Source organism: Channa argus, chromosome 3 (assembly GCF_033026475.1).
Source record: "Channa argus isolate prfri chromosome 3, Channa argus male v1.0, whole genome shotgun sequence".
In the NCBI taxonomy this organism is placed as follows: Eukaryota; Metazoa; Chordata; class Actinopteri; order Anabantiformes; family Channidae; genus Channa; species Channa argus.
In genome coordinates this window covers 26,345,263-26,359,385 of record NC_090199.1, presented here as the reverse complement: position 1 = coordinate 26,359,385, position 14,123 = coordinate 26,345,263, and the positions used below count along the sequence as shown (strand labels likewise).

Genomic DNA, 14,123 nt, shown 5'->3' with positions numbered 1-14,123 from the left:
TGCCTCATACTGTAAAACACCCTTTAAACTTCACAGCCCCAGTTTATTAGTCAAGCTTTTAGCTCAGTGTGAGCGTTCAGCCTTCCACCTACTTTGTTCCGTTTGTACACTCATGTCAAATGCCCATGTTACTGTGTTACTGCATGTATGCAAACACATCAAACAACTTTTTCATCAGCTTCTCATATTACAAATTCTTTGCATAGCTAAGAATTCTGACAGTATATCGTAGTTGATACGATACAAATCAACCCTACTTTGCATCATTATTGACTACACACAGAAATCCTTTACTAGTACACATCCACTGAGAGGAGAAAACTTCTAATCAAAGTGTTACAGCTCACTCATACATAAAGTAGTTACAGACAAGAGCACAGCAGGGGGTTGATAGACTACAGCCAGTCAAGATGCAGGGAAAATTGAGGAGAGTGCACAGTAATAGAAGAAGAGAGATCAAATAAGAAATGACAATTATACTGTGTGGCAATGAGGCGTAAACATGTTCGGCAAGTAAAATGTGCTTTGTTGCCTTTGAAAAGGCCATTTGACAAGAGAAGCTTTTCATTCCAACAGCAAACATCTAGCAGAGCAAGTAGGATGAATTCCAACCTAGACTCCTAAACAGAGCACTGAGAAGTAGGGAGAAAAGAGGGTGACGCGTAGAAAGAAAAGGAAAAGGAACAAGTCAGGCCTAAAAGAGAATCGCAGAGAATGGGAAGAATGTTGAGATAGAAAACTCAAAGAGAAACTGAAATCCAACTTCGGTATGTCAATAACTGGTAGTTTCTTGATGCAGCTGTATGAAACAGAACCAGTGCCCAGTTGAATCCATTTTGGACGGTAATGCAATACAGACAAATGCAATAAGAGCACAGATTACAGAAAGAGTAAAAAAAAAAAAGAAGAAGCCCGGTAATAAAAGTGGCTGACAAATATATGATGATGGTGAGCAATATACAACACATGCCAAAGACATACAACATAGCTACTAAAGAGGTATAAGACTAAGAAAGCTAACATGGCAACAGTTATTGATCGCAAGTGGAAAATCGGCTTTCATGCTCGTACAAATGAGTTGTTGTGTGATGCTACGGGGCCACGAGTTTACGGCCACATTTTTATGGCTTCAAACTGCTGACCAGCGTGTGCCACATGATGCTACACAATCCTCCATTTATGGCCACAGCCATCGTTTACACACAAATGCAACCCCGTGCACAACATAATTGTTTTCTAAAGTGGAATATGATGTCCATTACTGTTTTACAAATGAAACGCTGGATACATTTGGCTGCCATTATGAGAATAAATGACATAATATTGGAAAACAAACATAGACCTAATGTGGCTAGAACTCTCTGTGAGGTGAAAACTACCACAAGGAGGCAGGAAGGACAAGAGTGAGGAAACAATAGCATCTAAGTTCATGTTTTAGAAAAGAACCATCTCTAATTACATTGTGAGCCTGAAGTTATAAAGCTACTGTAATATGTGGCAGCATGACAATTGAGTGATGGTGTTTGAGGATGTGAGTCACCTGTGTGTGTACAGCTATAAGCAAACACACACACACACACACACACACACACACACACACACACACACACACACACACACACACACACACACACACACACACACACACACACACACACACACACACACACACACACACACACACACACACACACACACACACACACACACACACACACACACACTAGGCATGCTAATGGGCTTCAGGTGTCACTTCCCATCAGGCTCTTTATTACCGACTGGTTGTTAGCATGCCAGGGTTTTTCCACAGGTGAGGGAGCAGACAAAAGAAAATAAACATCTGAGTGAGGCGAACAGCAAAATAGTTCATTAATTCATTGATTATTAGTAAACTCATTTATTGGGGAAAAGGTTTCAGTATATATGGCTTTTGAAATGTTAAAATTTAAATTGATATGCAAAACTCTGCCTGATAAAAAGAGGACTGCTGCCTTCGTGGTGGGAGTGTCAGTCTTTGTCTGAGAGATTGACAGGTGGTATGTGCGCTGTCAGCAGTTCTGTAGACATTGTAATGAATTCTTGATTTAAATGTGAAAAAAAATAATGTCCTCATCTATCCTCACCTAATATATGTTCATAACAGCTTTGGGTAGCCTCCTTTCTAAAATGTTGGGGCTCAGAGTAAAGTTGCTGCTCCTTTCAAACCAGCACAGTTAGTTCAGATATTTGTCTTCTGGGTGTGTCCAACCCCAGGATAGATTATACGTCTCATCTGGCCAAGGAACACCTCAAAATCCTATCAGAGGAGTAAGAAATGTTGCTGGGGAGATGGATGTCTGGACTAACTTCCTAACCTGCCAGTAGCATATGACTCCAGATTTTCCTTTGTGTGATCTGTTGTAATATATACACACACTAACACTCTTCTGTACAGTTGGTCTTACACACAGTCGAAGGCACAATGCCTGAGGTGAACGTGTGTTTAGACATTTGCAGCAAGTGGAGGGGGTTTAGTCTAGTCTTTTAGACTGAAAGACAAACAAAGTGGGTTTGAGGGCCTTAAACACTGAAACAAATCATTTCACTCACTTCATTAGATGGGCCATTTGAAGATAAATATCATACTAACTTATTTTCAATTGTCCCAGAATTAAATATAAGCCCGTGATTTATGCATAATATAACCTATTTAATAATTTTATTATCTTAAATGAACTGTTTATTGATTAGGGCAAATCTATGTGGATTAATCCATAGAGACAATGGGAAAATGCACTGTACATCTCCAATATGAAATTCCAGAACGGCTGCTACACAGATAAAACTCACACAATGGGGTTTTTAAATATGAACACTGAAATGCATGACCATAAAAGTCTTTTTCATTTCAGTATTGGTAGTAACTGTTAACAGCAGATTAGCCGTCCTTCGTAATTTGAAAACTGCCTGGCCACCACTTCCAATGAATCACCGAAAAATAAACAGCATCGGGAAAGTAGTAGAATTAGGCATGTACTAATAATTTCATACAATTACAGCTACTCATGTCAAAATATTTACTCCGACTTAGCTTCCACAATAAATAGCATATGGTCTGCACTTACACTTCTACATTATTGATACCCAGAGCCTTTTTACAGTTGCTTCTCATTTACACACACACACACACCAAAATAAACGCCAAGGTAAGGAGAATAAGGTGGAGATTGACCCCACAGTGGGTGGATGACCTCTACTTTCTGATCATCTGCCATCTACACAGTAGTCAGAGGACAGTACAACACGTTGCAGAATATGTACACGGACTGCATTACAGCAGCTTTACAACATTTATGATTCACTCCAGTGCAAACCAAAAGAACACACACAGACAGAACAAACACAAGAAATCCACCAGCAAAGAAGATTGGTACACGCATTAAGAGGACGAGGAAGAAGGGAGACGAGAGAGCCTAGAATGAAAAAGAATATCACTTTGATGTGGAGTGGAGAAATATGATGAAGAAAGAAGTAAGAGGTAGAGTTGGTAGAGAAAGTGAGTGGGCAGCAGCCAAGACACTCACTCTCTCTCTCTCTCTCTCTCTCTCTCTCTCTCTCTCTCTCTCTCCTCTCTCTCTCTCTCTCTCTCTCTCTCTCTCTCTCTCTCTCTCTCTCTCTCTCTCTCTCTCTCTCTCTCTCTCTCTCTCTCTCTCTCTCTCTCTCTCTCTCTCTCTCTCTCTCTCTCTCTCTCTCTCTCTCTCTCTCTCTCTCTCTCTCTCTCTCTCTCTCCGTTTTCTGGCCACGAGGGTTAATATTGGAGCACAGAAGCACACAGACAAATGGATTCGTGATGGCAGGTTTGGCACAGCTAAACTCTCTAGGCAACTCAACAGTAACAAACAGCATTTTCAGATACCAACGCCACAGGCAACGCATGGGAAATGTGTGACAAAATACATGGATATTAAATCAAAATATCTAAAATTTACCAACTCTACTCATCCAAAATGGCTTCGTTACAGGATTTATTTTCCGGAGTGACAAAACTGGTTAAAGCTACGGTGTAATTGATTGCTTTGTCAACAGTTTATGTAAGGTGTGTTGGCGATTCTGCTCTGTGGTGTGCTGCAAAAGCTGCAAATCCTCGGGCTGGAAAAAAGGAACAGCATTCTCGCCCTCCCACTCCTCCTCCTGCACTCCTACCACCATTTGCTGCTGACCTGTCAGGTCAACCGAGCCCGAGCCCACATCTCTTTAGCTATGCTCTCTTGGGATATGTCTTCCTCCATAACCTCTTACCTCATGTGTTACTGTCTTAGCAGCCACATTTTATTTGATCTTGATGAGATGGTTTTGGCAGCCATGTTGGGTTTTGCAGCTGCCAATTAACAATTGTGAATTCTGAAGCAACTAACTATTGCACTAAATTTACCCTGCTTATCACCAACTTGTCTCTTTTCTTTATATTCAGCTTTTCCTCTCCACCTGGCTCAAAAAACATCTTCCTCCTTCCTGTCACGGTTAGGCGACAATCAGACAGACACCTAAAATCGGATTATTTTTTTCAATATATTCCATACTGAAACAGACATTTCGTTACAAATTCTCAACAGACAAAAAAAAAAAAAAAAAAAAAAGACATGATCAAATCCGACTGGATTTAAAAACATATTCGCAGGTGGTTTGAAATGCAATTCAAATCCAATATCTGCAAATGCAACTGGGCTCCACTGCTCAGATCAGATTTCAAGTGCAAGTGTTATTTTTATTCCATCCCTCCCACAGGATGCATACTTGACATGGCAAGAATCAGAAAGTAAAAATAAAATGCAGTATCAAAATGTGAGACCTGTGGCAGCTGATCAATATACACTACAGTGTCATCACTGCAGTTGTCAGCTACATAAAACCAGTTTAGATATGACAGTCTTCTTAGTTACTGGCTGGCAATCACAGCCAAATGTACCGTTATCACCCAAATGCAAATGACTGGGAAGAAGTGTGTTTATTTCTGAAAACTTTATCAGCCCAACTCTGCTTCTCCTCACTTATTTACTATGTTGTGTCAACCTGGGGGACTTAAACATGTTATCCTCTCTGGGTCAGACCGAGTGATGATTGTGCCTGATTGAAATCAGACCTTTGTGACCAATTGCTTCTCTACAGCATCAACACAAGTCACAAATTGTCCTGCAAAGGTGTCGTGTTGAGATTGTAGCAACAACTGCATAAACGCTAGCGTGTCTAAGTCTTCTCCATGTCTTGAACTTCAGTTGTGTCGCTTTATCTGGGTTTTGTCTTACTGTAGTGACAGTGGTTTTAGTGCTGGGGGCTGCTTCTGCCATTCAGTCGAGCAAGAAGGCACAAAGGCCAAAGAGCCACTCAAAGAAGGGCAACAGACCCAAAAGTCTCTGGGGCAACAATGAGCTACTTACAGCTAGGAACCAAGGACAGCAGCTGCTGGCAAAAAGTCTTATGCATGTATAAGCATAGAAACATATAAAAGCTGAGTTTACAAGAAACTATGATGCATCTGTTTAAAATAACAAATGAATCACTTCTTAGAGCAAGTGGGTGCTTCTTTGCCCGAGTACACACAGTACACAGTGTCACAGCAAGGTTCACTCGTGTTTCATGTGGACAAGAATAGTGCTTGTTACACTTGTATACATCAGTGAATGGAAAATGATGTCTTTAAGGTCACCTAAAGAAAACATTGTTATATTCAACACGCACTACTTTCTTCAAAGCCCACTCCGACCTACATTAGACAGGTTCACAGAATTGGCAAAAACCTGCAAGGCATTGGGCATAGTCAGCCAAAATCTATTTAATAAAAAAAAAAAAAAAACAACCTTCCAAAACACCTCTGAAAAATCTAAGAATTACTAAATGGATGCCAAGATCGATCAGTAATAATATGATATGACCAAGGTCAAATTCTGAAGTGCCCACAATCATTTTTATTTAATTTCTAAGCATTTTGTTGCACTGCAAGCATGTAGAGATGTGAGAAGGATGGAGGCTGGCTCATGTGTAACCACTCACCCTGGGTTGCCAGTTTTCATACTGCTTCTGCAGGTTGGCCCCGATGGTCTCCAAGGCTTTCTGTGGACTCATCGACAGAGGATCTGGAAAACAAACATGGAGTGCAAAAATACTGTGATCACGCACATAGCACTCAACAGTCATAGCTAAGCAAGACCATGTAAAGTTGATGTGGAGCTGACAAACCAGCCAAAATGATATCATTCATCACACATTACTTACTATGATTTAGCTTTCAATCTTATTCAGAACAATGCAAAAAAAAAGAACTTAAATTTAGATTTAAGATTTATGCATACTATCATTTCAGACGGCAAGTTATAGCTTGTCGTTTCAGCATCAGAGTAAATCAATATGGCATGAAAAACAGCAGAATATAGATTGCGGATGTCTCAAATTGCACTCAGCAGGCAGAGAAAAATATACTGGCAAGTTTGTGGGAGACATTGATATGCTTTATGCAGAGAATTAACCACTGCTCTTATGACAAATTAGGTCTTACAATAACTTATCACAGCATAATCTGAATCAAATGATAGCTTAATTTCATTTCATGATTTCTTTGATCTGTAAGCTCCATTTCTATTTTTCTCAAATAAGATGTGGAGAAATTTCTAATGAATTTAATAATTCCACGATATAGCTATGTCCTCCAAGACGCCTATAATGGTGACAATGCATATTGCAAGAGTAAAGCGTCTGCTTACATATTGCATTATTGGCTCCAAATCATTTTACAATTGAAAAGGAAGTTTTCACACAAGCTCATATTCTGCACCCACTGAAAGGAAGATCCTGCCTCATAAATTTAACACCATGGTGGCTTTGTCCCTTAAAGTGAACCAAACTCGGGTTCAAAAACCAAGTGTCTGAATGCACGTCTGCATAAGGTCAGTATCATCAGGAAGTTTCCAAAACGTCAGCGTTGCCTCAGTCATGTGCTTCCCTCACTCCAGGAGTAAAGCAGCCTCAGGGGAGCTAAGCAAAGGTTTTAAGGTTCACGTTCACTAGTGATGGTTCTTTTTGTTCTGACACACTGTGTGGCCTTATGGGGGATGGCTGGGACATTTCCAGGTGACAGAGCAATATAAGAATATCTAAATACTAATAAATACTTAGTAGGCTTCATAACAAAACATAAAACCTCTACGAATTCTATCCATTTTTAATTCATGTTGGTGTGTTTCTTTGTGGACTCGCTCACCTATCCAGCACTCCAGTCTGGCACAAGGGGAGGTCTTGACCACATCAGGAGGGTCCACTCCCACGTTGAGACACAACACCAGTGCTACACTCACGGTCTTCATCTTGGGGAAAAGACAGAGGACACAATTATTATCATATCACTAACTTATAAACAAACTGGAGGCTTCATTGTCGATGCCTTTCAAACCACATTATACACGTGGGTTATTTAAATGAGCAAACATGCTTATATTCCGATCTGTTTGGGAAGTTTTCCAGTAAACCACATTCTGCTTTTCAGGACAATGAGGGAACTGTGAAGCAGTAAAGGTCAAGTGTCTCACCCAAAGGACACAACATTAGTTACTGAGAAAGGAGAGTTGTTTTGTGCCACATTTCCGGTCTAATCCAAGAACTCGGACTAGTTGCGGATCCGTATGTTGTTTTTCCAATGGCGGAGTAGGAAGTTAATAAGGTCAATGTTTTTCCCCACCTTTCTCTTTCTATTGAAAAAAAATAAAATAAAATAAAAAATAATACAATTTCAAAATAACAAGACATTTGATAAATACTGAAAATATCTATTTTAGGTAATTAAAACTAACAATCACTGAGCACTAAAGTGCATTGGACAAAATGGGGATGAGCAGTTGGGGGTTCATTTTCTTGCCAAGGACAACCCTACGGTCGACAGGCACTCTACCAGCTGAGCCCCTGCCGCCCCCCAAAATTAGAAATAATTTATACCTTAAAAATATTATTTGTAGAGCAGCAACAACAAAAATATCTGCTAAAACTTTATTGTATTTTTAAACTTTTTTAAACACTCTTAGTAGTACTAAGTACTATGTACTAAGTACAACTTAGTAGTGAACCACACTCCATCTTCACGGTCACCACCTCAGAAACACTTTTTGGGTTTCACAGCAAAAAAAAAAACTGCCTTTTTTTCTTGTCCACATTATTCTAAATAAATGTACCTTTGGTTGATCCGCAAAGCTACAATAAGGTGAAACCATGTCTGTCAGAATTCTTTCATACTGCTATGACAATAAGTTTTAACCCTGCATAATATCATTTATTATAATTCTCCTTATTTTTAATAAAAAAAAGTTATAGCTAAGTTGTTTTTTACATATTGCTTTGGTTTATGTCATGTGTCTAAATTAGCACTTGTTAATACTGCTAATGTTTCCATTCTCACTTTCTAAAATCCCTTCTTAAAATCTTTGTTTTGTTTTTTTTTTACTTTTTAAGTTGTGCATTTTGTTCTTTCTCAGGTTTTACAACATCTGGCAAGGGATTAAAGATGGAAATTAGATTGTTATCACGCACAAGATTACAATGAATTTCGTTGGCAAAAGATTTCCAATAGGGGTGGGGTATAAAGACTTCAGCATGCTGCTTTTTTTTTTCTTTTTTTTTTTTGCAATAACAGTATAAATGTCCATTTCAACTGTAAACAACAAACAGGAAACCAAAAAAGGCTGGTAATCATCAAGCACCACACTTGCATATTTCCTTGTTCAAAATGTTTATTTTCAATGAATAAACTTTTGAAAAAAAAAAATGTATCCAATACTTATTGTCACGAGATGGGATGGAAGACACAGACTCACTGAAAAGGACTGGCAGCTGGCCAAAGGTTGAGTCATATTAACTGGAATTTCTTATTCTTTGTTGGAAAGGTTTTGCTATGCGGGAGGAAAGAAGGGCAGTTGACAACCTTAGGGTAAACCACTTGAACCACTTGAAGGACAATCCTGGTGCGGGGAGTGAAGGCAGCGGTTTTGAGGGAGAAAAAAAAACAAATAGGGAAAACCGGGGATGTAAACGGTAAATGTTCTGCACTTATATAGCGCTTTTCTGCCTATTGGCACTCAAAGAGCTTTACACTGCTTCTTATTCACCCATTCGCACTCACAATCACACACACACACACACACCGATGGCGGAGGCCAACACTCACCGGGAGAAACTAAGTTGGGGTTCAGTGTCTTGCTCAAGGACACTTCGACGTGTGACCAGAGGAGCCGGGGATTGAACCAACAACCGTGAGATTGGTGGACGACCGCTCTACCTTCCTGCGCCACAGTTGCCCCGAATGTCAGTCCATTAAAATCTAAATTGAAGTTGGCTCAACGTTTGCTGCAACCCAACACCATCCAACAATAATCAGTGGTGGAACCAAATACATGCAAGACAACATTCCTGATAAATTATTTTAGTTACAATAATGCCACACTTCTACATTATAACATGCAAACCTGGACTTCTTGAATTGAATTTTATGATTTCCCTCCCCCTTGATCAACACTCAGTGTTCCATTCAAATGCCCCCTAACCCTTCTTAGCCATCCAGCTCATGGTTAATCCAAAGGTGTTACTCAGCGACAATAACACCAGGCAACTCAAGATGCACCTTTGGGGTCACCCTGATACTATTGTTGGGTTTGACCTGCCAAACTGTGACGGGTTGCTGAAATAAGGGAACATTCTTGGCATACAGACAATCCAAACATCAGACCCGTTTAAAACAAAAATAGAGATAAATATGGACAAGAAATTCTCAATTTAAAAAAAACTGTTATTTGTCTCTGCAAAGGTCGATACGTTTAAGCAGTGGACAGCTGCTGACAAGCAGACAAGACAGGGACAGACAGAAGAGAAACTCTTCGTCTAGATTATGGGATGAAAGACCGTGTGGTACAACCCTCATTACAGCCTTAAAGCTCACTGTTTCTACACTGAACTACAGAAATACTAATTTCAGATAAGCTCATGAGTTCTGAGTTAAAAACAATAATTAATTGAAACTAGTTATGGCTAATGTAATTTTCCCCTTTTCAAATCAATGTTTTTATCTTAGAAAAAGTTTTATGTAATGTTTTACTGGTAGTCATGAATATATTCTCTAAATACATTAGTGACAATCCATCTTGTTCCCTGAAGAAATTGGATTTTGCAGAGTGTGGTTCTGTAGTAACAAGTTGACATGAAATGGTCGTCACTAGATAATTGTTTGGTGACTTTCTCATGTCCACTGGACAACTGTTTGTGATGGGCCTGAGTGACCGGGGCTAGTGAGTCACAGCAAGTCATCATGCAACTTGTTGAGTCACAGCCTAACTGTTTACTCTGGGACCAATGGCCCTTGAACTTTCGTTTCAGTTAACTGTAGGTCAGAGATTTCCTGCGTCACACAGGCTTCAGTTTGCTCCTGCAACTTGGTTACAGTTTTGCCTTTGGTAAAATGGGGGAAAAAACATTGAGGCAAAAACAGAAGTAGGCCCGTTTATCATGAAATCTAAAATAAAAAAAAAAAAGAAAGAAAATCTACTGTGATGTGAAGAGAAATGTGGTCTCAATTATCGGTGTCGTTAATTAAATTTCTCTTAGGAAATCAATTTCTATACCATGTATAAATGTAACCAGCTCCACATAGAAGTCTAAATACGTCAATTTCAACAGTCTTTGTTAAAGTCAGAGGAGGTGCACAAGGAAAAGGAGCTCTATTATATCTGTCACTATGTCTTTATTTCACTGTGCTGTTAGTCTGGCCACTTCATTAGGTACACCTACTGTATACAATCTAATATAGCAGCTCTTCCATGAATTCGACTTTTACAATGTTGTAGTTTCTCAGTTTTTAATTTTAAACTGTGTGAAAGGTCGTGTTGGTCATAGTGAGTCATAGTATTGGAGAAGTGGTTTTAATGTTAAGGCGGCCAAAACACAGGAGAAGTATCACCTTTCTCACAGTTTCAAACTAAGCGATTATAACATTGTCAGACTAGAATTCATGTCAGAACTGCTGTATTGGATTGAAGTAGATTGTACAGGTGTACCTAATAAAGTGGACACTAAGTGTATATGAATTCAGAAAGCTGCATAAGCATCATATGAAGTTAAACACTGTGAGGTCTGCTTCCTGATTACTGATCTGCAGTATGGCTACAGGGATTTAGGGGTAGAGCATGTAAACAGGCTCCCTGATTACTCATGTAACCTGAGTGAATGCACATACATTTTTAAAGTAAAATGTTTTTACTTGAACTCTACCATTTAACTAAACCATAAAACCAAAGTACTGTTACAAATACAAAATAGGAATCAGCTCAAGTGGTAAATAACAAGCACAAGGCAAAACCAAAACCTGACAAAAAAGAAAAAGAAAGTACAAACACATTTTTTAAAGGTATAATAATTTGATATTAGGCACAAATACAATTCCTCCATGTAGGTCCCTGCAATACTGCTAAATGACCTTTTGCAGGTTTCCCAGTGTGTACTATAGAGCTATACTGTTGGTGCTGTGTGTGCAGCAGGTCATATGGAGTCCCATGGCCCAGCAGGGCTGGGAGGCTGTTGTTATGATCATAATTAAGAAGCCCTCTGCTCTCCTGCCGACAGAGTGAAAGGTCAGTGTGCTAGTGGGACTCAGCATGAAAAGACTTGACATGTGCATGCACCTGCACACACAGGCCCACTGCAACATACCAGCTCATTCATTTTCACCTGAACTCCTCACCCCTCGCCATTTTCCAGCTTGCATGGCATAAGTCATTATTCCATCTTAATGAAGGGGAACAGATGAACACGTCTGCTTTTGAACACAATATGGAGACAAATCTCAAAAAAAAAAAAAAGAAAGAAACTACCGTGGTAGTCGGAACCACCAAAGGCGCTTTAAAACTGCTTCATTTGCACAGCAAATAAAAAATAAGTAATTAAAATCTTCAAAACATAAACTACTTATGTTCATTAACGTCACTCTTGTTTGTGCGCACTTGTGTTGCTACAGTGCTGCATCTGTTTTGTAAAGCAAGAAAAGTGCCTCTTACTGCCAAAAATAAATAAATAAATACAAAATTGCGAGGCAATGAATGAAATAAATGACAGAGCATGACATAAGGGGATACACCTTTTTTTTTAATCATCATATGATATATATCGCTTTATAATTCATATGCTAAGGGCTTTTTGAACCATGGTTATATTAGGACCTTAACACATGGGCTCCCTAGTGACCAGATGTAAAACTCTGAGTTTTCATACAACATACTCCAAAAATGTTCTCCTCTCTCACTCTCTAAAGAACTGGGGGCTTTCTGTCATAAACAATCCAATGTCCCCTGACACACAGCTCAGGACCCAATTGAGTGAAACATCAATGAATGCTCAAACTGTTTGGAAGCTAATGGTTGGGGTTTTCACTTACTAGGCAATTTTGCCTTACATTTGTTAATGAAAAGTCTCATCCGGTGACATCATCTGTCGACCGAAAAAGTGTCCCTTTGCCTACAAGTTAATTTTGTGTTGGCTCAAATAAGTGTGATCTCCTTTGTATTTGTCATTTGAATATATACACATTGTAAACTTATAAAACCTGGAAAAGATTTGAGTTTGACAGCCTGAACTAGATGATCAACGTCTAATATGCATATAAATGTGCCTGTTCTCTGTCAGCTCTGCAGGGGAAGCAAAATATCGACACCAATTTCCTGGGAAAGTACAATTTATATCTTAAATATATTAAAACGACATATAGACTCAATTGAGAAAAGCCAGGGCAGCTCTGCCCTTTAAAATACAAGAGCTGAAATGACAGCACACTTTGGAGATATATAAATGTGAAGTCCAGAGAGACACAAAAGATGTTACTGTCATTGTAGGTAAAATGTCAAAGTAAACTGTTGACACTCTGGAGTAAATTGCAAGCTATCATTTTGTATTTTAATGCTCAACACAGAATACAAAATACACAAAAGCTAAACATATCTGTACCTTCGCAAAAGCAGTCAAAGACATAATGACTACAATTAAATGTGTCAGCACGGCGAAATAATCCACATCCTAACTTAAATAGCCCTGATGAAATTATTGTTTTTACTATTAGAATCCAATGCAGGTCATTTACAATACATCTAATAGTCATTTTCATGAGAGCAACACAGATGAATTAGGGATAGTTTTTCTGTTCCAGGTTGTTCCATTAACATACAGATTTATTTCACATAAAACATCAGGAGCAAAAATGCACGGTGAAAACAAGTACATGTTCTGAATTTACCACATGGATTTGGAAATTACCTCTTGTACAAAAATTGATAAATCTGCTGCGAATTTAACAAGCTGCATGGCTCATAGTAATTTGCAGGTGCAGGTAAAAAAAAAAAACTCTAATCGGTTTAGCATCTTAATAAAGGACAGTGATCAGAGAGCAGTGAGTGGATTCCTACTGTGAAATTATAACCTTTGACCCTTAACACGTAGCTCTTAAAGAAATGGGTCACTGTCTCTTAGCTGGAATGTTGGCATTGATCTAAGAAGAAAGCCTCCACAAATTTAGAATTGAGGTGGTCTCTAATCATCATGGATTTGCAAACATCTCAAATTCTTCTGCTGTGTGAGGAGACAGAAGACACAGTCTTTGTTATGATAAAAGGTGATAAAACTAAAGACTCAGATAAGGAATAGAGAAGACAAAAAAAAGGTAAATTGTATGTACGTGTGTGTGCACGCATACGCACGTCTCCCTGTTACGGCCTGTGCGCCTAATTGGTTAGGGTCCTTGTCTGATTAATAAGTGCACAAGACTCCATGGGACTTCCCAGCCTTTTCCCTCGGTGCTCTTTTTAGGACAACCACTCAGCCCCAAAGCTCTGTTCACTGCAACGATCAATGGTTCCTGATTATTTAATTTGTCAGGCTGCAATAAACAAAGGTTAATAAATGACAGGGACGCCCGATCTCTTCGGAGTGTGCCGTGGAACGCTGCGAGCAACAAGGTCACACACTGGACACTAGAGCTACTAATCCAGAGAAAAAGAGCAGTGTATTTGGGTTGCTCTTGAAAAAAATAAGTTTCTTTTAGTTATATAGCAAATGAGAAAATGTTTGCCTGACAA

The 14,123-nt window shown here is 39.1% G+C and overlaps 1 protein-coding gene across 4 annotated transcripts in view; it reads right to left on the bottom strand.

Moving 5' to 3' along the window:
* The window catches only part of rptor (regulatory associated protein of MTOR, complex 1), a 142,440-nt gene that overhangs the window by 117,310 nt on the left and 11,007 nt on the right, over positions 1–14,123 (bottom strand). For all 4 annotated transcript variants that reach the window (XM_067498392.1, XM_067498389.1, XM_067498390.1 and 1 more), the window contains 2 exons: positions 7,232–7,334; positions 6,028–6,110 (listed from right to left, as the gene is read on the bottom strand). In XM_067498392.1, the coding sequence (XP_067354493.1) occupies positions 6,028–6,110; positions 7,232–7,334 (186 nt within the window). The remainder of the gene's footprint in view (positions 1–6,027; positions 6,111–7,231; positions 7,335–14,123) is intronic.